Here is a 27,379-nt window from a genome sequence, read left to right on the forward strand (position 1 = left end):
GCACTCGGCAGGCACGGAGCGCCAAATGCCCTGGGACAGACATTGCACAGCCCGGCCGCCTAGTGATTCCTGAGCTTGGGAAGGCGTCTTATGAGGCCACAGACACTCTCTTCCCACCCACTTCATTCCTAATTTGCAGGTGGTGATTCCCAAGGCCCTTCTGGTTCTTTTGTGTTTGGACAGTGACCCCTGCTCTCCATTTCCACACTAGGAGGAGGCTAGGGGAAGGGGCCTTATAAATCAGATGCAAGTGTGGCTTAAGCAATCCATTTTTATTTTCACCATTGGTTGGAATATATTGGGCTATGCAAGAAATCTATGAAGGTTTTTTTTGTGTAAATCAGTCTTTCTGTTCATAAAATGCCAGAACCGAGAGGCGCCTGGGTGGCTCAGTCAGTTAAGCTCCAACTTCGGCTCAGGTCACGATCTCTCCATTTGCAAGTTCGACCCCTGCATCAGGCTCTGTGTTGACAGCTCAGAGTCTGGAGCCTGCTTCAGAGTCTGTGTCTCCCTCTCTCTGCCCCTCTCCCGCTCACATTGCTTTTCTCTCTCAAAAATAAATAAACGTTAAAAAATTTTTTAAAGATAACGAACAAAAGTGCAGAAAAACAGGAGGTCCCCTGCATAGGACCCTACAGGACCCCAAGCGGCGGGCTCCCTCCTCACGACGCCGTGGGGCAGAGGAGGCCCACTGCTGTATCTGGAGCTACGGCCAGCAAGGCCGAGGAGAGGCTCCGCAGCTCCTTCCCACACGGTGTCTGCGGGCCTCCTTTCAGGTGGGGGAAGCGTCTGCAGGACCAGGGACGTTGGTCCCCGGCACCACTCCCGGGCCCTTGGATGGAAGATGAAAGGGAGGTGCTGGAGGAAGAAAGGGCCCGGCCCGCGGCGGGGACAAGAGGGGGAGGCGCTACTGCACCGTTACACGAGCGGCGCTGCAGGGAGCGCTCTGCTCTCGAGAGGAGGCAGGGCCAGGGCCCACGTGTGGACACGGGCAGAGGGGGTGCGCGCGGCCCGCGGGGAGAAGGGCTGCCACGCGCTGGCGAAGCTCGGCCCGTCCGAGCGGAGGAAACCTCGTGAGTGTGAGTACAGCGGTTCCACACAAAACCTGTACACACGAGCTTCACACGACAGGTTCCGGCCACTCCACGTTCTTCGGTGCGCGGCCCTTGAACGTCCCGTGACCTGCGGCGGGTGGCACGTTCGCACGTCGACCACCGCACGATCCGCAACTACGGCGACCCGGCTGGACCTCGAAAACCCCGCGCGAGGGGAGGAAAGCCGGCCCCGAGAGTGAGCGGCGTCCTCTGAGGAAGCCTCGGGGCTCCACGTGTGCGACGGGACCGACGCGAGTATCCAGGCACACAGCCGTTACAGCTGCAGAACGAGACAAGACAGCGCGCGGGACCAACCGCCGTGCCCGGGGGCTTCCCGCGTGGAGCCGCTGCTCCGAACTCGGGAGAACAAACGCCGTCGGCTTCCACCCCGTCCCTGTGCGGCCGCGCGCTTGAGCCACACGCGGCAGACGCCCGCACGTGGGGCCCGCTGCTCCCAGACCCCGCACGCCGGCCCGGCCCGGCCGCCTCACCGTCGCCGGAGCCAGCTCCCCGGGGGACGGGGTGGGAGAGCCGGCCCCGCGTGCCCGCGGGAGGCACTGTGCGCGTCCACGTGTCGGGATGCTCCCGGCAGCCAGCCAGCCAGCCAGCCAGCGCCGGACCCGGTGGGTCTTTCCCGCAGACAGAGACGCGTCCTCCCCGGAAGGAAGAGGCCCTAGCCGCCGTGGGAACCGGACGCTGTCGCACGGGTGAGAGGTAACGGTGTGCCAACGATGCCTGCCGTTCTTCTCAGGGGAGGCTGCCCTCCTGCTCCCACGTGTCCCGGAAGGTGCATGGTGACGGCTGGTGCTCCCCTAGGGACGGCGCAAGCCGGCGTCCCGGGGTCCGTGGATGGGTCTGCGCCGCAGCGCACCGGGGCCTGGGCCGCGTCCCCCCGTGTCCCTGTGGCAGGGCCGGAAGCTTCCGAGGGGAACCCTGACCGGCAGCCCTGATGCAATGGCTTCAGCCACCAGCAGAGCACAGCAGCCCGGCTCCTTTCTCAGGTATACCTGGACTTGGGGCTTACCCTTCAATCCCGTGGGTACTTTTTTACCAAAGCCGGGAACTGTTGTGCTAGTCTATATAGGGGGAGCGATTTTTAAATGTGTCAGTATTCGTTCGTTCATTTAAGAATTTCAAAAAGTATATTTTCAGATCAGGTATTTCTTGAATGACTTGGACTGCACTTTGAATGGCCAGCGGCCATGCATTATTAAACTCTCTTTTTTTTTCTTCAGAATCTTCCAGTAGACGTCTAGGGTTTAGCTAGAAGTCTTGGCTCCGGTACAAACAGTGATGGAAAACACATGAGCAGTAACAAGTTTTAATCTCGCCCCTCAGTCCTAACATGGGCTAATCTGTGGAGGCAGCTTACTCCAGTGTCACCCAGGGTGCCGCCACATCAGGCTCCAACGAGGGCGTTTTTCTTTTGAACATAACACCTTCTCATCTCTTCTCCTCAAACAGCACCTGAGAGCAGGGGCATTCCGGAGAAGCAGTACACGGTGGGAACTTCTCTCAAGAGGCTGACTCTCTTTTTACAAGGTATGTTTCTAAGTCTTTCTTTCACGGACAGGGTACTATTATTTTGTAGTTGATATAAAGGGTACATTAGTGTTATTAGCATAAATGCTTGTACACTAAATGATAAAGAGTATCTGCACAATTCCTTAAAAATCAGCACTTAAATACATACCCTAAAATTATTCTAGCCTTTAAGTTTTATATATAATGGATTTATTCTCATGTAATTGTGACTTTTACAGTTAAATGAAAACCTGTTATTATGCTTTACCATATGTTTAACATAGCTGATTTTAAAAATCATTTAAAGAACTTAGGAAAATAACATTACCTTAAAATAATTAATGATATGAAGTCTGGGGATATCACAAATACATTAAATGAAACAGTAAATATTAAAACTGTTATTTTCTAATGTGTTTTCAAAATGTATGAATTATTCAAATGTCACACATTTGAATTATTCATATTTTTCCTTGACGAATGTCTTCCTTATTCTTATGTAATGAGATGGCACTGGACAGTTAACATGGAAATCCATAATAATTCCAAGAAAGAATATTTATCAGCAATACTTCAACTAGGTCTATATCCAATACGAGAGATCAGTTTTCTTTTCACAAAACTCCAATCAGAATTTAAAATAAAGATTTCCTTTGTCCCCTCCCAAAGTAAATTTTTAACTGAATCTTAGATTTAAAAAGATTAAACAGAGTACTTGATACTCTGCTTCCTCCTCATCTCAGCAGCGCAGCGTTCCTCCTTGTTCATGTGCTCAGAGGTTGTGGCAGCGACAGCAGTGGACACATGGTGTAGGATTAAGTCACAAAGAAACCCGAGGGGTCTAGATCTCTCTAAAAACAAAGTGCTGTTCTTTTCAATCTCACTAAGAATCACTGAGTTGTTTAAAAAGAAAAAAAAGGAAATACAAAGAAATCATAAGCCCACACACATGTGAAAGCATGTTGATGTTTTTGTTTTCGGTATTTCGCAATACTGTGTGGTGGAAAGGAGTCTTCTGTTACCACTAGCTACTACACTAAAAAAGAAAACCTGGGTACCTGACCTGAGGTTCGAGACAAAACAGATTAACTTTACAAGCACAAGTCTTTAGGCGCCGTAAGAGACAGTAGAAAATAAAGAGGCAGGAGTTCTTTGTTTCTTAAGATGCCCTGAAAAACTGGTGAAGGACAAAAACTGGTATAAAAGGAAAAGAGGCCAGCAACTTCTTTATCAGATGTGATTTATACTTCTACAGTAAAGCTTATTTCTTTAAGGGCAGTGTGGTCTTTAAAAGCATCAGTTTCCTTCCCAAAAGGTATTGTGGGTAAGTTTCCAAATGCATGTTTGGACGTTCACTTTCAGGGCTGAGCTTTGACTGTACCTGGATTTAGCTTGGATGCCTTCTGTGGACACACGGAGCACGTCCTGTCACATTTACACACTGAAAACTACTACCAGCATTTGTGAGCGGATAGGGACATGTCAGCCAAGGGGGACGGCTGCCAGGCAGACCTTTAAGCATGGGATTTAAAAGCATAGTGGCTTATTTTCCTAATAATAGTGTCAGAGGAAATACCATTTCACTTAGACAAATTTTCCATTCTAAGTTTGTGGAACATTTAAGTGGAAAATAGGAGTTTATGCAAATTCAGAAAGACACTTCTTAGCTCCATTTCCAGTCCTGAGAACTTGGCCAAACCGCCTGCCCCGTCCTCTCCAAGGAGAGTCTGGTTACTGTCTGGAAGTCACTGTGGGATTCAGGCCTGTGTGGAGGGGCCGAGCGGTGGGAGCAAAGAAAGCCTCCCAGGCCTCTCCTGGCTCCAACGTGCCGTGGTTTATTAATAACAGCAGTAGCACTGAAGTAGTATTCCAGATATTATTCTGATTAGAAGAAACTTGAAACCAAAGTCCAAAGCTTTCCATGAGTAAGAAACTCTGGCAAAACTGGTCTAAACTGGGGAAATACTGAGTCTTCCTAAGAACAAGACACAAACATCTTAAAAAGTTTTAAAAATAGCACAATCTAATCATTGCCCACACTAATCAAATAAGAGCTTAAGCCTAAATATGAATAAACTCCAGATTTTTAAAATAAGGCAAAGTCACATTATTTTAAATAAGAATATTCTCTATATTCTTTCTGAATAATAGGGAAAAACACTGCTTGCTATACAGAGTTCCCTCCTGGACATGCCAGTATTTTTCTGTGGGTAAGAAACTGGTCGGCTAGAATAGGGCAAGGTTTGGGGTCTATAATCACTTGTACTTTACCGTGGCTTTATCACCTCAGATAAAGGAATCACAGAACCAAGGCTTGCCTGACTTCTCTTTCTAAAGAAGGAAACAGGATAAAAGAATGCAAAAAGATCACATTAGTTTTACATGGCTAACAGAAGTCAGAAGTAGCAGAGAGAGAAGAATATGCCAGAAGGCACTTTTGGTCTCAATACAGAGAATTTCCTATGAAGCACAGATGGACAGCAGTGGAGCCGATGCCTCTCGAGGAGTACGTTTCCTGAGTCGTCTCCCTGGAGTCATGCAAGCAGAGAGTGGACACGCTAACCGACCCAGAATGTTCTGGGGAAGCTCCAACACCGGGAGGCGGTCCACCCAGATGACATTCCTTGCCTCCACAAGTCTCTTCCCTCACTTGCAGGAGAAGGACCCCAAGGAGGCAGGTACAAGGGGGTGCTGCTCCATCAGCCAGCAGCCAGAGGGCCCACCTCCTCTGAGACAAGGAGAGAGGAAGGGGGAATACTGGCTGATGTGCCTCCTGACCCCCAGGTGGGCTGGTCTGCAGCCCTGATGCCTGGTGTCCTCTTCCCCTTCACTTGTGCGTGGCCCTCTAAGTCCTCCCAGCTCTGCTCCTCACGGTACTGTCCCTTAACACCAGTCACACCTGGTCCCTGCCTCCACCCAGCTCCTGGGCTCACCTAGGTCAGGGGGCAGCAGGACTGCAGCAGGAAGCAGCAGGAGTGAAGGGGAGTTGGCCTCAGGAAACCATGGCCCCAAAAGATTTCCCATGTGGACACTGCTGTTTGACTTTTGCTACAGAAGTGGTGGGAAAAGGCAAATGTATACGGAGGACCAGAGCCTGATATTTAAATAGCTTAAAAATTACACCCCCAGAGAGAGTAAAACAATCCTTCACTCAATAGCCCACTCTTTCTCTTACTAGTTTTGCGTATTCTATTTTAATCTTTTTTCCACGTGTGTGTATTTTACAGATGGCTTTATATTTATTGGTCTCAAACAGTAAACTAAGGATATGAGGAGTAAACAGACTTCTGGTGAAGAATTTTCCTTTATGAATCTGGGGACCACACACCTGGAGATCTCTCCAGAGTGCCGGCCATGGTGCACACAGTTGGCACTGCCTATTTGCAGTTCAGTTCTGTTTACTGACAGGCATTTATGGTTCAGTGTTTCTACGAATGCCCCTGACATTCTGGCATTGGCTTTTATAACACGCCCATGCTTGGTTGAGAGCAGCAGATTGGGGGCCATGGTTTTATTTTTTAAGGAGGGAAACGAGGGACAGAAGAGCCTCTACTTCACAGATTCTGCATCCTAATACTGTGCCTGGTACACAACAGGTCCCTGATAAAATGCCCACTGAAAAACTGCAGCAACCTCAAACAAAGGCAGAAGATAGGATCGCAAATGGCATTTAACTCAAGAGGGGCAGCTATGGACACAGAAGGCAAAGCTACAGTGCAGAACAATGTTAAAGAGTAAATTGGTACCAGGGACAAGCTTTGGTTTGGCTAAGGACCCACCCAGGGCTGAATGAGCTAGGGAAAGGGAGCTTCAGAAGGTCAACACAAAGCTGGGAACCAAGTATTCAGGAGCCAGGAGCCCCACAGAAGCATAGGGGATCAAAGTTGGGCAGGCAGCTGGAAAGCAGAAATAATGTGCCAGAGACGAAGTGATAGTGGAAATGAAGCCCAGTTGACCTTATCAGGCACCCACGCCAGGATTCCTGGGTGACTGGACACAGAATGGGAACCTGCCTGTCCCTGAGCCAGCTGACAGATGCTGCTGGGCCTCATGCTGCCAGCACAGGGTCCCTGCCCATATGAATCTGACCACACGACCACTCCCTCCCATGCCCCCTCAGTCCAGGCTGTGTGTGTAACCCCTTCCTGTGCAGATGTATGTCAGCAGCAGTGTGTAGACTGGCTGAAGAAGAGGAGATGACAGTGTGCCTATAAGGCCACCAGAATGCAGGATGAAAGAGAGTGTTCCCTCATGGGTTGCAGCAGAAAATGCAGACAACAGGCTGGGACATGTGAGCTGTAACTTGGGTCTAATTCTTTTGGAGGCCACAGACGCTCTCTGTGCCTCCCACCCCTCTTAGTTAAGGTGAAGGACGTGTCTAGAGTAAACTGAATTGACCACTTTGTAAGGCAGGGAGGAGGTAGGAGGCCAGGGCTGGCTCTGAAGTGAATTATTAAAATTAAAAATGTGTATATCCTATCCTTAACGTAATCCAGTGTGGGTTATCACAGAGAAATCTCATGTTAGTGATGTCCAGCTACCCAGTGGACAAGATGTTCATGTTGCCATTTAAATTTCTAAGATTTAAATAATGTTAATTATCAGGTTAATAACTGATGATGGATTTTTTTTTCACCTTCCTTTGGTGATTAAAAGACATACCACATATAAATGAATATTTTCATTAAGATAATTAATTCATTTCTGATGCCTAAGTCCAAAAGAGCAAGGCCACACAGAGAGGTTAAAGCTGATTTCTGGGTTCTGAGAAACTGGAAGCAGCTGGTGTAACTCAAGGATTTGGGGGACTGGGTCCTCCTGAGGCTGGACCACCTGTGACAGACTCTGGGAGTCCTGTGCAGCTATCACAGGCTGGCTGCACTCCTGGGGACCGGGCTGAGGGATATCCTGGGATGGCCAACACAGCCTCACCAACTGTATGCAGCCAACTGCACACCCCAAGGGAAGACTGCCATTAGTCTGTTTTAGATAATTTCATAATGCTTTCCATTTTTGAAAATTACAAAGAATGGATGCTTCACAAGGATCACACAGTTAAGAAACCATGATATGTAACATGTATGTACATATATGGTATGTAAACATGCCTGTGCGAAAATCTTCCGTAAGAGGACAACAAATCTATTCTCAGAAGGTTCTTAATCATTCATTCCAGTTTTGTGTGGGCTTTAAAAATTACAACTGAAAACAAACAGAACTCCGTGGAAAGATGAGAAAGAAAGAGTAAGAAAGTCTGGCCCTCAGATGCTCTGGATCAGGTATTGGACAATGGAACAGATTAGAAGGAAGAAATCCAAGTGACACTGTGGAAACAGTGACCAAGTCTAAGAGTGAGGCTGGCGGCGGGTGGGGATCAGTTATAGAAGACTTCCAGATGTGACGCCAAGGGGGCACACGGGCTTTGCTTTGAAAGGGACACAGATATTAAGGCAATGGAAGGATTTGGGGACTAGGGAGTCGGGTATGATGCTTTTGTTTTTAAAAGCATTTATTAGTTTCCTAAGTATAATAGTAGTACTTATTGGCAATTATAAAATTAAAAAAAAAAAAAGACACATCAGTCATAGTTCCACCACCCAGGATTATCATCAGTTAGCTATATTTGTGCTAGGTTTTTGTTTGAGTGTTTGTAACTATACTTTATGCATTGATTTTTTACATTTGTTTTTGTAATTTCAAAATTACAATTTTCCATATTTTTAAACTTCTTTGCAAATATTTTGTGGGCTCCAAAGTATTTCAGGGAAAACATATACCCTATTTTGATTATTTCCCCCTAACCATTCATATGGTCTTTAACGTTTTTACTATTATATGTAATTTTGTGATGGACATCTTTATGCACATTATTTCCTGAGGGGTGCCTGGAGGACTCAGTTGGTTAAATAATGGGGTCTTGGTTTCAGCTCAGGTCATGATCTCATGGTTTGTAAGTGGAGCCCTGCGTTGGGCTCTATGCTGACAGTGCTGAGCCTGCTTGGGATTCTCTCTCTCCCCACCTCTCTCTCTGTCCCTCCCTTGCTTGTTCCCTTTTTTTCTCTCTCCCTCAAAATAAATAAATACTTACTTAAAAAAAAAAAAAGAATTCTATCCCAAGACTAGATTACAAAAAGTAGAATTAGTAGACAAGAAAAATATTTTTAAAACTTCCAATGCATATTGCCAAACTGCTTTCCAAACACTTTATAAATTTACTGTCACCCTTGCAACGGGTCTGAGTGCCATTCTGTTGTGTTCTTACTGCTCTGAGAAATGCACGGACACAGGAACCAATTCTGGTTAAACTTTAACTTAGTCTCACTGTCTCCTTAGTCCAAGGCTGGCCCCTCACCAGGCGACATGAAGGGGTGTGTGCTCCTAGTGCTCTTGGCTTTGTGCTCCGCCAAGCCCTTATTTCACCCTTCATATGTGACACTGAAGAACATGATGCTGAAGGACATGGAAGACGAAGGGGACAGTGACCTTGATGCGGACAACTCTCTTTTTCCAACAAGAGAGCCAATTAACCCCTTCTTCCCGTTCGATCTGTTCCCAACGTGTCCATTTGGATGCCAGTGCTACTCGAGAGTTGTACACTGCTCTGATCTAGGTAAGAACACACATCAACTTGTTTTCGAGAAAATGTCATTCTGGCAAAATTTAAAGGATAGGGAGAGTTCTCACTGAAATTTCAAAAATTAGCTCACTAATTATAAAGCAACTTTTCATTTAAGATTTTTGAAAATATAACAAACTCAAAGTATATCCAAACTTATTTTAAAAATCCAGAAAACCAGAGAAAAGCAATGGGAATTTCATATATAGAACACTTCCTTCTCTTCTCAAATTTGAAACAAATGCTTCCTTTTCATTCTCTTCAGAGAGAATGGATGTCACTGTGGTTTCATTTCAGGATGTCAGCAGGCTGATACTGTGCTTTCTAGTAACATTCTACAATGACAAAAAATAAACGGCCTGTCTAGAACAGGTTATAGAGTTTGTGAAATCTCTAATCTAGACTTTTTAAAGTCAGTGCTCTATTCTGTTTTGAATGATTTGGGTTTAGAACGGTCTAGAAAAATGGTTGAACCAAATCACTTTCCAAAGTCTTAAAAATGTGTAATTCTCAGAGTACTTTATTTTTTTAATACTTCCAATGAAGATGCTTTCAAATAGAGGCCTGCACTCAGAGCCTGCTCAGGGAGAGGGTGTGATGGGGAATACACATCAGGGGTTACTGTGCTGGGCTATTTCCAGGATGAGGGAAGACTCAGACCTGCCCCACTGCAGGAAGCTAAGGTGTGGCACACGCCTGTCATTCTGGGCCTAGAGGCCCAACAGGGCCACTTCCAGGGTGTACGTGGGCAGCTGGTGCCTCTGAGTGCTTTAGACTCACTTCCCTCTGCCACGGCACTTTTACAATCCACTGCAGAGACTTCAATAAAGTATGCATTTGCGGGACAACGTATGAGAGGGGAACAAAAAGCATTCACAAAAGAGGAGCTTATGATGGGCTAGCATCACTGGGAAGGTCTTGATGGAAAATGCAGGCTAGGAAAAATGGGTTTTAAGTTTATCTCTGGCATTCTGGTGAGGAAGAGATGACTACCTGTAAGCAGGGCCTGAGAACGGCCGACTGGAAGCACACCGGGGAGGGAAGGGCAGCGGGAAGGGAAACAGAAGCCAGGGCAGACGGGGCAAAGAAAGGTCGGGGTTAGGGAACAACAGAATGTGCTGCCATTATTTCTAAACTGCTGTTATTTATAAACTGCGTCCCAGGCAGGACAGGCTCATGTAAGTGGGGCTGGCTCTGGGTTAAGAGTGACCAAGGAGGCACTCACCTTCAGCACAGACAGTCCTCTGGGGTGGCCTCCACACTTGCTCCAGAGCAATGTTACCTGCTTCCACGTGAAGACCTGGGGGGAGACGTCACCCAGCTCCGTCCCAGGACAGTGACTGCCATGAAAAAGCTGAGAAAACCCAGTGACCTCCTGACAGCCAGCTGGTGCAAACAGTGTTTTCCTTGCACAGCCTCCTATATATTTAGCTTTGAAAAACCCTACTAGACAAAATTTACCCAAGAATAACCTGTAATAGTCCGACACAGGTGGTACACACTTCACTCTCCCACGTGACCACGACGATGAAGAGGGTCTTTCTCCCTCAGAAAATCAGTTTCTGTTTAGAGCTCCCAGTTTCACCAGGGGTGGGCTGAGCGAGGCCATCCCAGTCCACATTACCTGGTGCTTTCGGCAGAGCCACCGCTTTCCTCCAAGACTTTCTACTTCACTTCCTTAGACCCAAATCGTCTCCTAACAAAACTGCTACCTTGCTAACCTACCAAGTTACCCCTGTTGCCTCTTCCTGTCTATGGTCAAATTTCTTAAAAGAGTGAGTCATCACTGTCAACCATGGAGGGGAAAGTAGTGAGGGCTACAGGGGGCAGTGCTGACACTCTCAGCAGATACTGAGCCCTTGCTCTTCAGGAGCAAGGATGGCTCCCCCAAAAGCATACTGACAGCTGTAACTCCCTGTAAGATGCATAAAAAAGATGAACTGATGAACAGCAAGTGTAGTAAAATGTTGATGGTAGAGAGAGAATATGGGTTTTCACTGTAAAATTCTTGCAACTTATCTGTATGTTTGAACATTTTGACGGTAAATGCTGGGGAAAAGCAAGAAGGCCCCATGTTCATCAAGCATAACTACCATATGGCCTGTCTGACAACAAGCAGGGGTGGGCAGGTTCAGCCATCCAGGAAAAGCAAGAAAAGAAAGGAAGAAATGCATTGTGTCAGCTCTTATAATTTCCTGGTCTTCTTTGTTTTTTAATTCAAGAGGGGAAAAAACACTGAAGTCTTTTTTACTGAGTACCTACACAAGGAGACAATGCAGCTGTGCCTTATCTGAGAGGACAGAAAGAAGGCTATTGTCACACCCGCTGAGAAGCTCAGGCTGACAGGCACCCAGGGAGCCTCTGGCCAGAGCAATGGCTGGGAGAGACCCAGCGCTGAGGGGGAGAGTTTCCGGAAAGGTCTACCACACACCCAGACATCAACAATGAGATACAGATGAGAAAGTTTGTGTAAATCAAATAATTTACAACTAAGTAGAGGAGTTCATTATTAAAGGAAATACATGTAACATTTTTATAATGCCCATGAAAATAATATAATTTATTTTCTAAGCACAACTTTCTACATGTTGAGGCTTCTTAAAATGATGAAAACCCACAGGTTACAATTCTGCACCACAAGAGCCTGAGAACTGGCACAGAGTGTGAATACTTCTCAGCCAAGTGCCTGGGCAGGAGCTGCCCCTCAGTGGTGGTCACCCCTTGCAGTCATGTGGGCACACCCTCATGTACCTCCACTTCACGTCTCCTTGTGCAGATGAGCAGTGGCAGCTAGACCCAGCTAGAAACCTTGCAAAAATAAGTAAGTGACTTGAAAAGGTCTTCAGGACTTTTCAAAGAGCAATGTTATTGCTATCTGTTTCTTACTGGTAATCATGGATTTTAACCCGCATTGGTGTCAAATTAGAAAACTCCTCTTTAGCATACAGTATGTGTGTAACATGTTTGTTTATTTCTCAGGTTTGTCCTCCGTCCCAAGCAACATTCCATTTGATACTCAGATGGTTGACCTTCAAAACAATAAAATTAAGGAAATCAAAGAAAATGATTTTAAAGGACTCACCTCACTTTATGTAAGAACATATATTCATATTTAAGCGAAAATCTATTGCTGCTAGAAGGATGACTTGTATTTTGTTTTGTGTCAACAAGTCTTACTTTTCTGTGTGTGAAGAATGACAGAATCCCTGTTACTCAGCAGTGTCTCATGAGAAATTATAGATTTAGTTAATAATTCAATTCAAGTGATGCTAACTGAAGCAGCGGCCGGAGCTAAGACTACAAATAAATGGTCCTACAGGGCTCATGATCTATTCAGGTAATCACAGTCACTGTGCATGAAAATGAGTAAGAAGATGATGATGATGACGATTTACAGGAATGCAATTAGCATACAGTATGAGGAAATGTGTCCCTAAACTGTTGACTTACTGGAAGACACCATAAGTCTGAGAGCAGCACATGCAATATATCTAATAGCTAACTGATTAATATATATTTGTATGGCTTTTCTTCTAGAACTTTAAAAATGAAAACTAATTTTTCCTTACAATATTTGTTAATATTTTAATTTTCTAAGAGTTAGAGAATTCTTACTTTTGTGTTTAATACTTAGAGCCTTTAGATTGTAGCAAGTAAAATTTCTAATCTAATTTGGAATTTGGTGTGACAGTGGGTGATTCCACACTGTCACAGCCATGGGGGTGTCCTCTCTTCTCCTCAGCACAGAGTTAGGGTGGGGGCCCCTTTTCCGCACCAGGCTGTGGGGGTAAGCCAGTATGAACTAGTGCTGCCTTCAAGGCCACGTGTGTACATTCTCATGCTGTGCTAGAGGAAAGAAATGGAAGGCCTGTCACCTGTAGGGCAGTATCACACTAAGAGGGGAAGGTAGAGCTACCACGGCCACATCATTCTCTTGCGGCCACCCACGTAGGCCTATTCTCCTCCTGTCCTCTTGGAGGCCACCCTGCCTTCTCGTCACACTTGGGTCAGTGCATGGACCCTGATGACCCGTCCTAGTAGGCAGTGGAAGGGGACCAGCTGAGTCCCAGCACGGTTGCTGTCAGCTGGATGAGTGAGGACATGGAAGCTGGCCATGTTCTAGGCACCACGAGGAACATTCCTCCTTCCTTAGGCTCTCTCTCAATCCTCAAGCCAAGCCTGCCTGGTGAGGAGGGGCACCCTGAGGGGGTCCAGGCCAGCCTCCTGGCAAAGACACGCCTCTCCGTGCTGCCAGGTGTGGGCTCTCGGGACCGTGACTGCTCCCCTCCCTTTCAAGGGTGCTGTGCAGACAGCTTAGATTCAGCTCCGTATATAATAAAGTTTTCATAAAAACAAAAAGAATGATTGGAAGAGCATGTATTTATCTTATAATTGAGGCCTCACTAAAATATGAGAACAGCCCCACCAAGAATCTGTCTAGTCTACCCCACCACCTTCTGACCACAGGAACTCATGGAGAATGGCAAGGCCATTACTAACTCTCAGAAGTTGGAAATACAGCCTATGAATGCTTCTACCCCTTCTTCAACTTTATATTGAGCTACACAACCACAAGAATAATTAATGCCCTATTTTTCAACTTTATTTATTTAGAGATTGAGAGAGAGAGAGAGAGAGAGAGCAAGCAAGGTAGGGGCAGAGAGAAAGAGAGAGAGAAAATCCCAAGCAGGCTCTGCACTGTCAGCATAAAGCCCGAGGCGGGGCTCGATCCCATGAACCACGAAATCATGACCTGAGCCAAAGTCGGATGCTCAACTGACTAAGCAAGCCACCCAGGTGTCCCAATGTCCTATTTAATACCAAAATCATAAACAGTTTAAATTTAATTTGTCATAGAACCTTGTGGCATTTTAGGAGTATCCCAGGGACTCAGCCCACTTGTACTCCCATTATTCACTGGGAAAGGAGAGTCTGAAAGGTGTCAGGAGCTGGGTTAGGCCTCAATTTCTGTCTGGTCAGTTTTATGTGGCACTGTGTCTGGAGTCAGGCAGGCCTGGGCTCAAACGCTGGCCCCAGCAGAAGAAGCAGGCACTGGGACAGTGGCTCGCCTGGCTAAGCATGGCCTTCCTGTGCTGTGAAAGGGCTGTAATAATGATATGGAAGTCAGAGAGGCTATTTAGAGGAATGAATGCATGTCAGGTGCTCAGCACACAGCTATTAACTGGGGTGCCAACAGCCCAGTGCTTCCAGACTGGCTCAATGTAAAAGCACTTCTTAGGACACACACTTTATACCTGTATTATAGGCATGCTGCATATTTTAAGACATTTAATTATGTATTTAATTAAGACATTTAATTATATATTTAAGACATTTAATTATATCAACTCATATGGTACCTACCCTTAAAGAGAACCAAAATGCTTTCTCAGATATTCTGCAAATTCTGTGTGTTTTAGCTGCCTGCTTGGCTTTCTGGTTCTTACCCAAGGCCAGTCCAGCAGCAGAAAGAGGGTGAGATCATTGCATGCATGTCCAGCCTGCCAGCTAGCTATTACAGCCTCATTTACCACCAGGACTCACTGTCCAGCTTCTCAAAGGCTCTCCTTTTCTTGTCTCCTGTCCTTACATATAACCATACTATGTGGGGCTCTGGGACCTTTGTGTGTAAGCCAGCACTGAAGGCACAGTGTAGCTGGAGACACTCTGCCAGCCCACCCTGCTGGGGTGGCCTCTGTGGCCCCAGGTAAACACCCACTCCGCTCTGCACCCCTCACTCCTCCTTCCTGGTGGCTCTGAAGATGCATGTCCCAGCGGGAGGCTGCCCTCAAGCCCACACACGCTCCCGCTGGGACCCCTGGCAGTGGGGGCCTACGGCAAGTGCCCACCGGAGCAGACAGGACTCACCAGGTCGCTGCCCCGCCCGGCCCTACACCCTAGTGTAACCAAAGGAAGGAGAACAAACTTAACTGGCGGCACACAGGAAAACGTACGTGTTACCACGTGGTAACAAAATGCAATTTCCTCTCCTCCCAGGGTTTAATCTAACTTCTGGTGAGGTCTGTAACAGGTGGTGTATCTGAAAGAAGGGTAAGGAAAGGACCTACAGGAAACAACAATAAGGGGAGTTTAGCTACCAAAGTCTTTGTATTTCTGCTGTGGAAGGAGCACAACATAAGTAACACCAGGAAGGCATATTAAGTCAGTGTAGAAACACCAGGAAGGTGGGTGTGGACTGGGCTGGGTGACAGCAGTCGTCAGCACAACCACCCTACACCTGCCCTCTGAAGGAAGCAGGGGGATGGAAGGTCACAGGGAACAGAGCCCCAGCCACCGCCATGCCCCTGGGAATGGCGAGTAGTTCCCGCACCCAGCACCCCTGGGGCAGCAGCCAGGCGCCCTCCACACTCAAGGGGGGGGCTCTGTCGCTCCCTGGGCTTGCAGCCTCTGAGGCACGGAGAAAGGCTGAAGCATCGCTCAGGACACATTAGGGTCTCCCCAGTATCTGAGATATGCCGAATGCTGGGGGCATTTTGCAGGACTTTGCTCCTACAGGTCTCCAGTCTGGGAAAAATGGTTAACGTCAGAAAACGTAAAAGAAATAAGGTTTTAAAAGTAGATAAAATCATACAAAAACGTATTTGGTGTGACAGAATAGAATTTTAGATACAATACCATCGATCACTTCCATGCAGGGAAATGGTGGGAGGTGGGCTAACTATATTAACACATCACCTGCTGAAAGACAAACTAAAGCCTCAAAATCACTCTGTTCTAACTCAGTAGTAAATATTTTCTTTAGCCTAGATTGGGCTGGGGGAATTGTTTACATAGTTAAGTATATGAATGATATAATTCATATTGGTTTCCATGAGCACACTAATCACTGCAGAATTGGTAAATCAAATCCACTTCACAATATGGTGTAACTCTTTATGCTTTACCTAGGCTTTGATTCTGAACAACAATAAGCTAACAAAGATCCACCCAAAAGCCTTTCTAACTACAAAGAAGTTGAGAAGGCTGTACCTGTCCCACAATCAACTAAGCGAAATACCATTTAATCTTCCCAAATCGCTAGCAGAACTCAGAATTCATGATAATAAAGTTAAGAAAATACAAAAGGAGACATTCAAAGGAATGAATACTTTACATGTTCTAGGTAAGTTTATGCAAATGAATGGGACATTTTGGAATTATAAGCAATATGCAAATGTAGAGATCTTTACCATTATCAATAATTTTAAGACTGGTAATTTCTGAAATTAATTTTTTTGAATCTGATAATCTTTATCTAGATAAGCCATTTACAAATCAAAGTATAACACACAATTCATACCATGTAAAGAAACCTGCCTTTTGTAACACATGCTCTCAGGAATCCCCTTTGAAGCACCTAGTATGGTTTCAGTTTTGACTGCACCCTAACTGGTAAAAATCTATTCCTCAAATTTAACTTAAAGGTAGTATTTAAAAAAAATAAGAAAGTTACTCCTACACCAAAAAAAAGGTAGTATTTTTAATGTATAAACTACTCAAATGCAATGCACAAAACTAATTCGGTGATTATTTGGGATGTACATCTAATTTATATCATCTGCTTTAAGACTGCTAAGCTAAGGGCTTTTTTGTTGTACATCATAAGCTCCACCCTATCCTACTTCTAACACCCACGGTCTAACCCCACCACCGCCCTCCACAATATTCATTCAGAGTTCACAATCAATATTCTCATTTATTCACATATTCAGTTCAGTCAGACGGCTGGCACTTACCAAATAGCCTCACTTACTGGCATCTCCTCAAAATTATATTTGTTTATCAAGTAACAATTTCTAATTGACTTATAATTTTAAAAGCTTAGGTGATAAATGCATACTGGAAAACACAAATGTTTTAAATTATATGAAGGATTTTTTTTTTCTAATGTAATATTAACAAAATATGCTCGTGGTGAGAACAGAGTGATAACAAGTCACGGACTTAGTAATTCAAAGCAAAATTCTATTATATACTAAATCTATCTTAGTATTAATCTACTATAATATAAGCATATTGCTATTTCAGGCTATATAATACAAAGCAGTCTTTCTCTGAGATGAACAGAAAGGGAACAGACAGACACAGAAACAAACACCTTGAGTGAGGCAGGGTAAAGGATGAAATTCACACTTCTCAGAATGTTCTTGGGATGTCTGTCTCTGCACTGTGCTCTCCTTCATACGCAATGAATGCACGCCAAATTATGTCATTTGCCCCCACAGAAATGAGTGCAAACCCTCTCGATAATAATGGGATTGAACCGGGGGCATTTGAAGGAGTGACAGTATTCCATATCAGAATCGCAGAAGCAAAACTGACCTCAATTCCTAAAGGTTTGTATTTATTTAAGATAAAGTACTTTTAAAACACTGTCATTTCTAAATGGCCATCAAAGGTACTGATATAAGCTGTATGCAACGTCAAAACCACACTGCAGTCAGAACCCTCATTACCTGCGTATTTGGTCAGGGTAGGATGGAATTTACTGTTTTCTCACACACACAAAGAGCCATATGTGCTTCCCCCTGCCCCCCACCCCCAACCAGTATAAAACCAGAATCTTTTGTTTCCCCAGTGAGAACAAACATGAAGAAGTAATGAACTTTTAATTTTCCTTCTCGTCCCTGACATTTACTCATCTATACCTGTCATTCTGTGAAGTACCTGCTAGGGGTGGGCATTCTCTAGAGAAGAAGGTTGGGGAAGATGCTTGGGGCCGGAGACCCTTCCTAGCCATGCAGCAGTAATACGGGGTGCAGCCTTCAGGCCAGATTGGGGCAGATGCTGGCAGGGGTATGTATGCACCCTGTACCCCATTCTTCACTAAGGTGCTGTGCAGATTAACGGGCCAGTGAGCAGAGAGGTTAGAGGGTGGTGTGAGGCACCAGGTGAATGCCCTGTCCTGACATAACCCTTTTGCCAGAATGGGCACCTTGTTCTTTACCACGTGGCCTGAAGCTGGTGCCTCAAAGTGAGATGCATCTAGAGCCTGCTAGCGCTTCCCTGCAAGCTCCCAGTCTGGCAATGAACTCGACAAGTTCGCCTTTCTCAGGACTCCTGCTCAGAGTCCATTCCTTGTCTGACAAGGGTGCCCGCTCTCACTTATGATGACTGCCTGAATCAGAAAGATCAGTACCTAAGATCAACACTACAGTTCCCTTTCAAACAGCTCTGGCCTTCAGTGTCCACAGTAAAAGCAGCCACTTCATAACCTGTTTCTACTGCACACCTGACTCAGAAGATTAACAAAACGAACATCAACTGTTAAGTTAAAAACACGGCAAAGCTGTTTTTATGAATCCAGTGGTGATCTTTCACAAAGGAGAAAAATCATAAAGTAAAAGTGGAAAGACAATTTTTTTATATAGGAAAAATCAGTTTAATTCAGAACGACACAATTTAAAAAACCACCTTATCTGGCTTTCGATAAGGTGGCTGTTTTTCAACATGAAACCTAAAATGTTTTATTTACCTTCTCATCTTTAAAACACCAACAAAAATACATGCCACTTGACAAGTTAAATACAGAAATGCCTTGTACGTGCTAAAAGCGGACACAGTCGAGGGGCAGGTAGAGAGCAGGACAGGAGGGCCGTGGAGGAGAGAGAAGGCTGCTGCCCCCCAGGGCTGCGCTCCCCAGAAGCTTCTCCTAGGCTGCAATATCTGGACAGCAATTCTCTTCAGATGTTGGTGTATCTTAAAAATGAAGGTTTGACTTCTCACAATGCTTTCAAGATTCTTCCAAAGCCTTAAGGAACATATTACATCTCTAGAAATTTAAATTGGAATTAAATCTCTCATCTTATATAACTACTCTTTCAAGATATCTATGACATTCAAAAACCAGATAAATTTTTTGTTTTCATAATTTATTTGCTAACGTGTTAAGGCTGACTGCTGAAATGTAATTCAATCATAACTACCCACCCCTGCCCCCCCCGCCCTGTGGCAGGATGAAGTTAGGCAGAGGTCCAAAGGGTCCTTACCAGACCTGACAAATTGACATAAGGAGAGTGAAACATATTCTCCTCTCAGTTCACTTGGAAAATTCTGCTACATAATAGCACTGCATGGAAGGGGAAGACAGCTGTTTGCACACCGGGTAGGAATTGCAGTATACCTGCACAAAAGCATGCCAGTGCTGTGCACAGTCACTGAGCTACGGCCCCAAATTCATACATCACTCATTTACCCAGTAGAGGCTATACTGTTCTCTTTGGTTATCCACTTTCTCCATGCTCTAGGAAAGGGAATAGTCCCCTCAAGTTCTACAAACCCTGTTCCAGAAAGTTTCCCTGACTGCTCAACATGAACAGATTTCTCTCTTTGACTTGCTACCGCATATTCTAGAATAGGCCGGTACCTTTTTAGTGATTTCTATATGTATGATGGATTTGCTCGGTAAGTACATAAAATCTCTGAAGACAGAACCTCCCCCCTCTTTTTTTTTTTTTTAAACATATTGGAGTAGTCATTCCATGAATATAATTAAGCTCAGCTAATTAAAATTCAAGAAATTAGAACCCTCTTCAGTTTAGAATTGTTTTCCTGCCCTCTAGTTTTATTAATTTTAAAAACCAAAATAGACTCTGGAATCAACATAAATTCAGCCAGGAAGAATACTGATATTTGTAAGGATATTTCAATTACCGTCAACAGTCTACCACTAATAAAGGAAGGAAATGTTTCAGTAAGAGTTGAAAAAAAGAACGCCTTCCTTAGCTAGCTAAGTAGAACCTATGGTTAACAAATAATACTTTATATATAGAAGCCTAATATAATGAAGTGTGATTTAATTTTCTGGCTATCTTTTTCGCTCCAGTCTCTGTTAATCTGGGGAAGGCTGGGGTCCGAACACGCAGGGGTGAGAAGAGAAGGTGCCCACATTCATTCACAGAGTACCTGGCATGTGTCAGGTTACACTGGAGATGTTCCTTCCAATTTATGCAGAAACTACTACTAATGGAAGAGAATAAATACTTCAATGGATCTAAATCCATGTGTTCATAAAGATACGAAGAAAAATTTCACTGGTCACCACTGGGCATCACACCAATTTATTACTTAAAAGAAGAGAGCATTTATGCTGTCTTTTCTGTAAAAACTGTATTACAAAGTGACTAAATAATTGACGAAGGAAAATTCTTTAGAGAAGAATCCTACCTAATAAATGCATTAAGCATGACAAAAATCAGAAAATCACCATTTTCCCATTCTTAATGAAATAATGGACCTTGTAGAAAGGGCTGATCTACTGATTCTAATCGGTCTCTAGATTAACCACCAGCTCATGAGAAAAAGGGGCTAAACGACTAAGACAAATGCTATGTGGAAGCCATCAGTCTAATACACAAGTGAGCATCTCAAACAAATCATTACCTGAAAGAAATCCATGCAGGATGGGGAAAAAGGAGGAAGTATGTACTTAATAGTAGAAGAAATTTTAAGAGATGGGAGAAACAAATGCATTCTGTAAACTTACATTTGGATCCTGACTTGAACAAATCAACTGTGAAACACCGTATATGAGATCATTCGGGAAAGCAAAATTCAGTGATTGTAAAGAGCCGCTCTAATTCTGTCAGCTGTGACACGGGTGAGACAGCCATGTGGAAACAAGAGGACCTTGTCAGTTAGAGACATCTGGTGAAATGTCACCTTACAGGTGAAATGACATTATATATGGAATTTGATTTTAAATACTCCAGCTAAAAAGATGTGCCTGGGTGGCTCAGTCAGCTAAGTGTCCAACTTCGGCTCAGGTCATGATCTCATGGTTTGTGAGTTTGAGCCATGCGTCGGGCTCTGTGCCGACAGCTCAGAGCCTGGAGACCTTCAGCTTTTGTATCTCTCTCTCTCTCTGTCCTTCCCCTGCTCATGCTCTTTCTCTCTCAAAAATAAACATTAAAAAAATGTTTTTAAATCTTAAATACTCTAGCAAAAAAACAAGTAAATGAAGAAAAACAAATCAATAAAGGCAGCCAATGAGAAATAGCTAATGTGGTAGATGAAAATATCTTGGAAAAATGGAGATAATTGTTGATGTTGGACAGCAGTGTGTTGGCTCCTAAAACTAGCTTCTATTTTTGTGTATACTTGAAATTCTCCATAATAAATAGTTAAAAAAAAAAAAAAAAAACAGATCTCTAAAAGACTGCCAAAGTCTACAATGTGAAACTTAACAAGTAAATAAATAATAAATGGGGCTTGGTTTTGCCTGACCTAACATGCCTATTACTTTTCTTATCTCTAGAACTTCCATCAACTTTACTGGAGCTTCATTTAGACTATAATAAAATTTCAACCGTGGAACTCGAGGATTTTAAACGATACAAAGACCTGCAAAGGTAAAAGCTCTCTAGACCCCAACTCAGAAGTGGTAGTGATATGATGGAGATACTAGCGAGACCCCTTGGAGACCCCTTGAAGGGCCCTAATCAAGTCTGTCATTGTCGTGAAGGGAAAACCAAGAGGGACACCAAGTGGAAGGAGGAGAAGAATACTTCTCAAATGTCCCTGTTGTTAATGCATGTTAGATAAAGACTTCGGTGACAGTGGAAAACACAGACAGCTGTTACACCCTGAAACGGGTTATTAAATGAAACCAGGAAGTACCTTTCTCTGAACACACATGCAAATAGGTCAGGTGTATGCTTTCCACTCAGTTGTGGTGTGTTCAGCTGTCACAAGATCTGCTTAAGAGTTGATACAGTTGGGGTGCCCAGGTGGCTCGGTCGGTTAAGCATCCGACTTCAGCTCAGGTCATGATCTCACGGTTCATGGGTTCGGGCCCCATGTCGGGCTCTGTGCTGACAGCTCAGAGCCTGGAGCCTGCTTCAGATTCTCTCTCCCTCTCTCTCTCTCTGCACCTTACCCACTCAAGCTGTGTCCCTCTCTCTCTCTCAAAAATAAATACTTGTTTAAAAAAACAAAAAAATAAAAGAGTTGATGCACTTTATGCCATTTTTAGGCTGGGCCTAGGAAACAACAGAATCACTGACATTGAAAACGGAAGTCTTGCTAACATACCACGAGTGAGAGAAATACACTTGGAAAACAACAAACTAAAAAAAATCCCTTCAGGATTACAGGAGTTGAAATATCTCCAGGTAAAACGTTCCACTGGTGTTTTGTAGATACTAGTACTTTCCTTTGTTTCTGTGAAACATGTGAGGACCTGAGGCAAAGACGAAACCAGAAGTAAGGGTAGCGCACATGCAAAGACTGTCCAGTTGCCTGAGGTGTCCTAAGACAGGGCTTCTAAGGAGATGTCAGCTAAAATATTGTCAGGTGCCATTTCCACCTGCAGTCTCTCCTGCCCCTGAAGCCACCATGGTGAAGTTATTGACCTGGCTACTTTCAGGTCTCAGGGGCGGCAGGGGATGCTTATGTAAAGGCAGGACTGGTCACCAGGAATCCAAGGAGGATCACATATCTTTTCATTCTGGAAACATTTCACAAAGAGCATAGAGACAAGGTCCCAGGTATTTTCATTTATCAAGTGTTAGATTAGAAATGTGTATGATTAAAAAAATTCAGGCCACAATACATAGTCAAAAGTCAGTATCTGGAGCGTCATGGGTTCACATTTCTTCTTCTTCATTGTTAGAAACTTTTTTGTTCTAATCTGACAAGTCTTGACTAGGTGGGAGGGGGCCCAAGAATCCTTGGAGTATCTGATAAAATTTTAGATCCTTCCAAGAACAAAAAATGAAGACAATATTTTGTACATGCTTTTAGGAGTTTCACAGATCCCCCTGATTCTCATCTACTGTCTTCCAATCAAGAATCCCTACTTAATCCCTTCTGACCTCAGTCCACTTTTCTCGTGTGCCTTCCTCGATACACAACATCCTCATCTTCCAAGAAGCAAAACACATTGAGAAAAAAATGGGCCTTGAGTCACTGCTGCTTCTAGATTTCTTCCCGATTTATCTTTAAAGAAGTTTTGTTCACTACACTCCATTGAGATAAAAGCCATCAAAATGGATGTGGTTAGAGACAGGTGTTCATCTCAAGGTTGACTTTTACTCTGAATTTTTCAAATGCTGTATTTAAATATCTAACCAGTGAGTACAACCTGAGTCTTTTCCTTTCTCAAGTCATCGCCAATTTGCGTTCTTTATTCCACCAGAATTTACTCTGATTCCAGCTTGTCTGCTTTTAAACCTACCTATACTCTTGCTAGCATTTTTCTTTTAATGAATAGAATTAGAACACAAAAAACAGAATTATAAAGAAGAACACAAGTCAGAAGGGTACAATTCAGCCAACGTTCACAAAGCAAACATGTCCATTTCCAGCACTGTTTCTCATTCCCAGTGAGGTCAATGCTGCAGAAATCTGTACCTTGCACTGACCCTGAGCTGCTGGGAAACATGCATGAACCACACAAAGCACCTGTCACAACATCCCAAGACAGATAGAGGGCACAGGGGGCTCCAACACCAAACTTAAAGCTTTTAACAATGTCTCAAGTGCTCATGACTGGCTCAGATCAGTCTCACCAAAATGTAAAGGCAAATGTAACGACAGCCAGAACCACTACCTTAGCTGTGGCTAAAAAGTCTTCTACTTTTTCATGTGCCAACATACTGTCAGTAGAATGCTTTTACTTCTCAGAAACCTCAGCTCCCAAAAAGACCAAGGAAGAATTTAAAGGGCTATTAAAGGGAATGCAGAGAAGTTCCTATACTGTCCATTCTTTCTGAATAATAATTTAAAGATTCAAATGTTGATGCTGTATGCAGATATGTATACAAGCTGTCGACAGACATTATTTTTCTATAAAACAACTTACAAAAAGAGCAGCTCTACACTTCTCTGCCTTGATCACAGAGAATGCTAGCTAACAATTCATATTCACATTGCAGGCCTAACCATAGGAGAATTCTATTCTTCTGCTCATCTAATACTTTTTATGCAAACCCAGAGTTGTAAATATGGCACTGCAGCGCGCATGCACTGTTATGTACCAAAGGGCGGGGGTGGAGGTGGGGCGTTTGTGCTCTGGGCCACGGCAGGCAGCCTCCATACTGTGTTGATACAATAAGTATTTAACAGGCATAAACAGACAAATACATATATTTTAACGAAATACAGTCAAATCAGTATAAAATAAATGGACAAATAAAGCCATGAACAAATGTGGACTATAAAAAGAACATTTTCTTTTTACATTTATTATGTACTTTTAATCCATTCTTTCTCCTACTGCCACAGATAATCTTTCTTCACTCTAATTCAATTACAAAAGTGGGAGTGAATGACTTCTGCCCAACAGTACCGAAGATGAAGAAATCTTTATACAGTGCGATAAGTCTGTTCAACAACCCGGTGAGGTACTGGGAAGTGCAGCCCGCGGCTTTTCGCTGTGTTGTAGGCAGAATGAGCGTGCAGCTCGGGAACTTCAGAAAGTAGTAATTAGTAATATCCATTTAATATAAAATTTAGAAATTAATACATTTGGAATACTTGAACTCTGTTAAAAATGGTGGTATTATGCAAATCAGCAAAAACCTATTCCTACATGGTAAGTCCCCTGACTTACTTTATGACAAAAAATTTCAACAGAATTTTGCAAAACTATTGCTCCATGAGGATCAAGAAAAACAAGCACGTACTGCAGTTTCCTTCTGTACACAAATGATTCTGCATAAATCTCATGCTTGAACATTCTTTTCTCAGTAACAAAAAAATAATACAATCAGTATTTAACACTTTGTTATCAAGTGCATTTTAAAAAGAACTGTACTGTAAATGGAATGCTTGACTTAGCAAAATCTGTGCTCTTTCGTTTGCTGTTAGCAAACCAAAATTGACAAGAATGGCTTCATGGAGAGCACATTATACTATTCTTAAACTTTCTTTAATAACTTGGGTGGTACTGTAATGTTTCTATTAATGCTGAAGTATGGTTTTATATAATCTTATTCAAATTCCCATATTTTAGAGGCTTACTGTCTATATGTTTAAACTAACTCCTTATAATAAAGCCTTCAGTGTTTATTATCAACTTGACAGATGCTATTCATAACATCTGGTTTCAGACTACAGCACATGCTTTTTAAAATTAATGATTATTACCGCATTATAAAACCTCTACGAAAAAGCAAAGTGTTTACATAAATCTGTAATTCACATTGTTTATTATCTCAGTTATTATAAGCTTTCAACAATATGTCAATTGTTGCGCTATATGACAATGTCACCTTGTATGTAAGGAGTACTTTCAAGATGTCCCTTCTAAGACCTCAGTTGGAAGAGCCTAGATGGGTACTGTCCATTCTATAAAAACTGTCTATTCAAATATGACAAACTGAACAACTCTGAAAACACAGCTGGTATAAATGAACAGGCAGAATAGTAAACAAAACACAAAGGAACCAAAAGCTCTGCGTAAAAGAATCCTTTATCTATTTTTTATTCACATTCAACATAGGCAAAACTAGAAAATAAAAAAAATTAAAATATTGGCTTCAAGTAAAATATTTGTGCTTTGGTTTAATTTTTCTCCTCCTGCCCAGTAACATAAACTATTTTTCAGAAAACTCTAATTTATATATGACACTTTTGGCACAGTATTAATGCTTTTACATAGTAACATTACTGAAATACTCCAAATTATGCCTGTTATGAAAGATAATGCTTTATCTTAAATTACCCCCAAAACTAGATTTTAAGTAATTTTGAGGGTAGCAGAAAAATATTACATGTATGTAAGATGGGGTGGAGGGTTTGAATATCCAGGTCAGGAATGGGTAAATAGGTCTTGTTTTTCCTAGTGAGGGTCTCCAACTTTGGCACTGCTGGCATCCTGGGCTGGACCGTACTGGTAGGGGGTGGGGGGTGTGGAAAGCCTCTACCCAGGAGACGCCAGTGTCAAATTGCAGCTGGTTGAGAATAATGCTTTATAGGAAATTTACTTAATTTCTTAAACTCTGACCCAAGTTTGGAAACCTAAAGCAAACAGTTACTTTTGTTTATAAAGCTGTAGGGATAAGATCCAAGTGTAATTAAGATAATAAAAGTTAACCACCAGTAGTGACATAACAGGATAAGCCCAGGAATACAGAGTTTGAGTTGGAAGAACAAACCCAGAAATCCAGCTCCATTTATAGCTCTGGCAAGTCAATATCTCTTTGAGCCAGTCTCCTCATCTACAAAGGGCAGTGGTGACAATACTGATCAGTTATGTTGCCATGAGATTGAATGACAAAATGTATGTGAATTTTCAAGGAATGAGAAAAAAATAATACTAAAATTTGTATGGACCCACAGAAGACCATGAATAGCCAAAGTAATCTTGAGAAAGAAAAAAGCTGCAGGTACCACAACACCAGATTTCAAGGTAAACTACACAAAGCTGTAGTGATCAAAATAGTATGGTTCTAGCACAAAACTCATAGATCAATAGAACAGAATAGAGAGCTCAGAAATAAACCCATATTTATAGGTCAATTAGTCTACTACAAAGGAGGCAAGAATATACAATGGGGAAAAGACAGTCTCTTCGATAAATGGTACCGGTACCGGGAAAACTGGACAGCAACATGCAAAAGAAAGAATCTGGACCAGTTTGTTACACCATACACAAAAATAAACTCAAAATAGATTAAAGACCTAAATGTCAGACCCGAAACCATAAAACTAAAAGAAAACATAGACAAATAATCTCTTGAACATTGGCCATAGCAACATATTTATGGATATGTCTCCCCAGGCCATGGAAACAAGAACAAAAATAAACTACTGGGACTACACCAAAATAAAAAGCATTTGCACAGCGAAGGAAAGCATTAACAAAACTAAAAGACAACCTATTGAACAGGAGGAGAGATTTGCAAATGACATACCCGATAAAGGGTTAGTATCCAAAATATATAAGGAACTTATACAACTCAACATGAAAAAAGCAAACATCTGATTTAAAAAAGGGCAAGAGTCTGAAGAGACATTTTTCCAAAGAGGACATTCAGATGCCAACAGACACATAAAAAGATGCTCAACATCACTCATCATCAGGGAAATACAAATCAAAACCACAATGAGGTATCACTTCCCACTTGCACAAATGGCTAAGATGAAGAAGACAAGAAATAATAAGTGTGGAGGAGGATGTGGAGAAAAAGGAACCTTCATG

At 43.2% G+C, this 27,379-nt stretch overlaps 2 protein-coding genes across 10 annotated transcripts in view; one reads left to right on the forward strand and one right to left on the reverse strand.

The window, feature by feature from the left end:
• The window catches only part of CENPP (centromere protein P), a 228,406-nt gene that overhangs the window by 85,857 nt on the left and 115,170 nt on the right, over nucleotides 1–27,379 (reverse strand). The window contains exon 6 of one of the 8 annotated variants that reach the window (XM_047830878.1): nucleotides 18,171–18,933. The exons of the other annotated variants lie outside the window; for them this stretch is intronic. Coding sequence (XP_047686834.1) covers nucleotides 18,706–18,933 — 228 coding nt within the window. The 3' untranslated portion in view covers nucleotides 18,171–18,705. Of the gene's footprint in view, nucleotides 1–18,170; nucleotides 18,934–27,379 lie in introns of those variants that run through there. 8 annotated transcript variants of the gene reach the window in all.
• On the forward strand, nucleotides 1,937–25,725 carry ASPN (asporin). 2 transcript variants are annotated; one of them, XM_047830873.1, is made up of 8 exons: nucleotides 1,937–2,095; nucleotides 2,559–2,636; nucleotides 12,214–12,326; nucleotides 16,144–16,357; nucleotides 17,460–17,570; nucleotides 21,491–21,584; nucleotides 22,208–22,346; nucleotides 24,460–25,725. In XM_047830873.1, the coding sequence occupies exons 1-8, from the start codon at nucleotides 2,044–2,046 to the stop codon at nucleotides 24,655–24,657; spliced, it is 999 nt and encodes a 332-aa protein (XP_047686829.1). In that variant the 5' UTR covers nucleotides 1,937–2,043; the 3' UTR covers nucleotides 24,658–25,725. The 2 variants fall into 2 exon arrangements, with proteins under 2 accessions (XP_047686829.1, XP_047686828.1); XM_047830872.1 differs by lacking the exon at nucleotides 1,937–2,095 and adding an exon at nucleotides 8,952–9,228 and having other exon boundaries at nucleotides 2,393–2,636.

This window comes from Prionailurus viverrinus, chromosome D4 (assembly GCF_022837055.1).
Source record: "Prionailurus viverrinus isolate Anna chromosome D4, UM_Priviv_1.0, whole genome shotgun sequence".
Taxonomy (NCBI): domain Eukaryota; kingdom Metazoa; phylum Chordata; class Mammalia; order Carnivora; family Felidae; genus Prionailurus; species Prionailurus viverrinus.

Bases quoted from the DNA above. Each gene is read 5' to 3' on its own strand.
- ASPN (XM_047830872.1), top strand. From the start codon at position 8,979: ATGAAGGGGTGTGTGCTCCTAGTGCTCTTGGCTTTGTGCTCCGCCAAG. The intron at 12,327-16,143 runs GTAAGAACATAT...TGCTTTACCTAG, and splicing joins AAGGACTCACCTCACTTTAT to GCTTTGATTCTGAACAACAA. The intron at 16,358-17,459 runs GTAAGTTTATGC...TTGCCCCCACAG, and splicing joins GAATACTTTACATGTTCTAG to AAATGAGTGCAAACCCTCTC.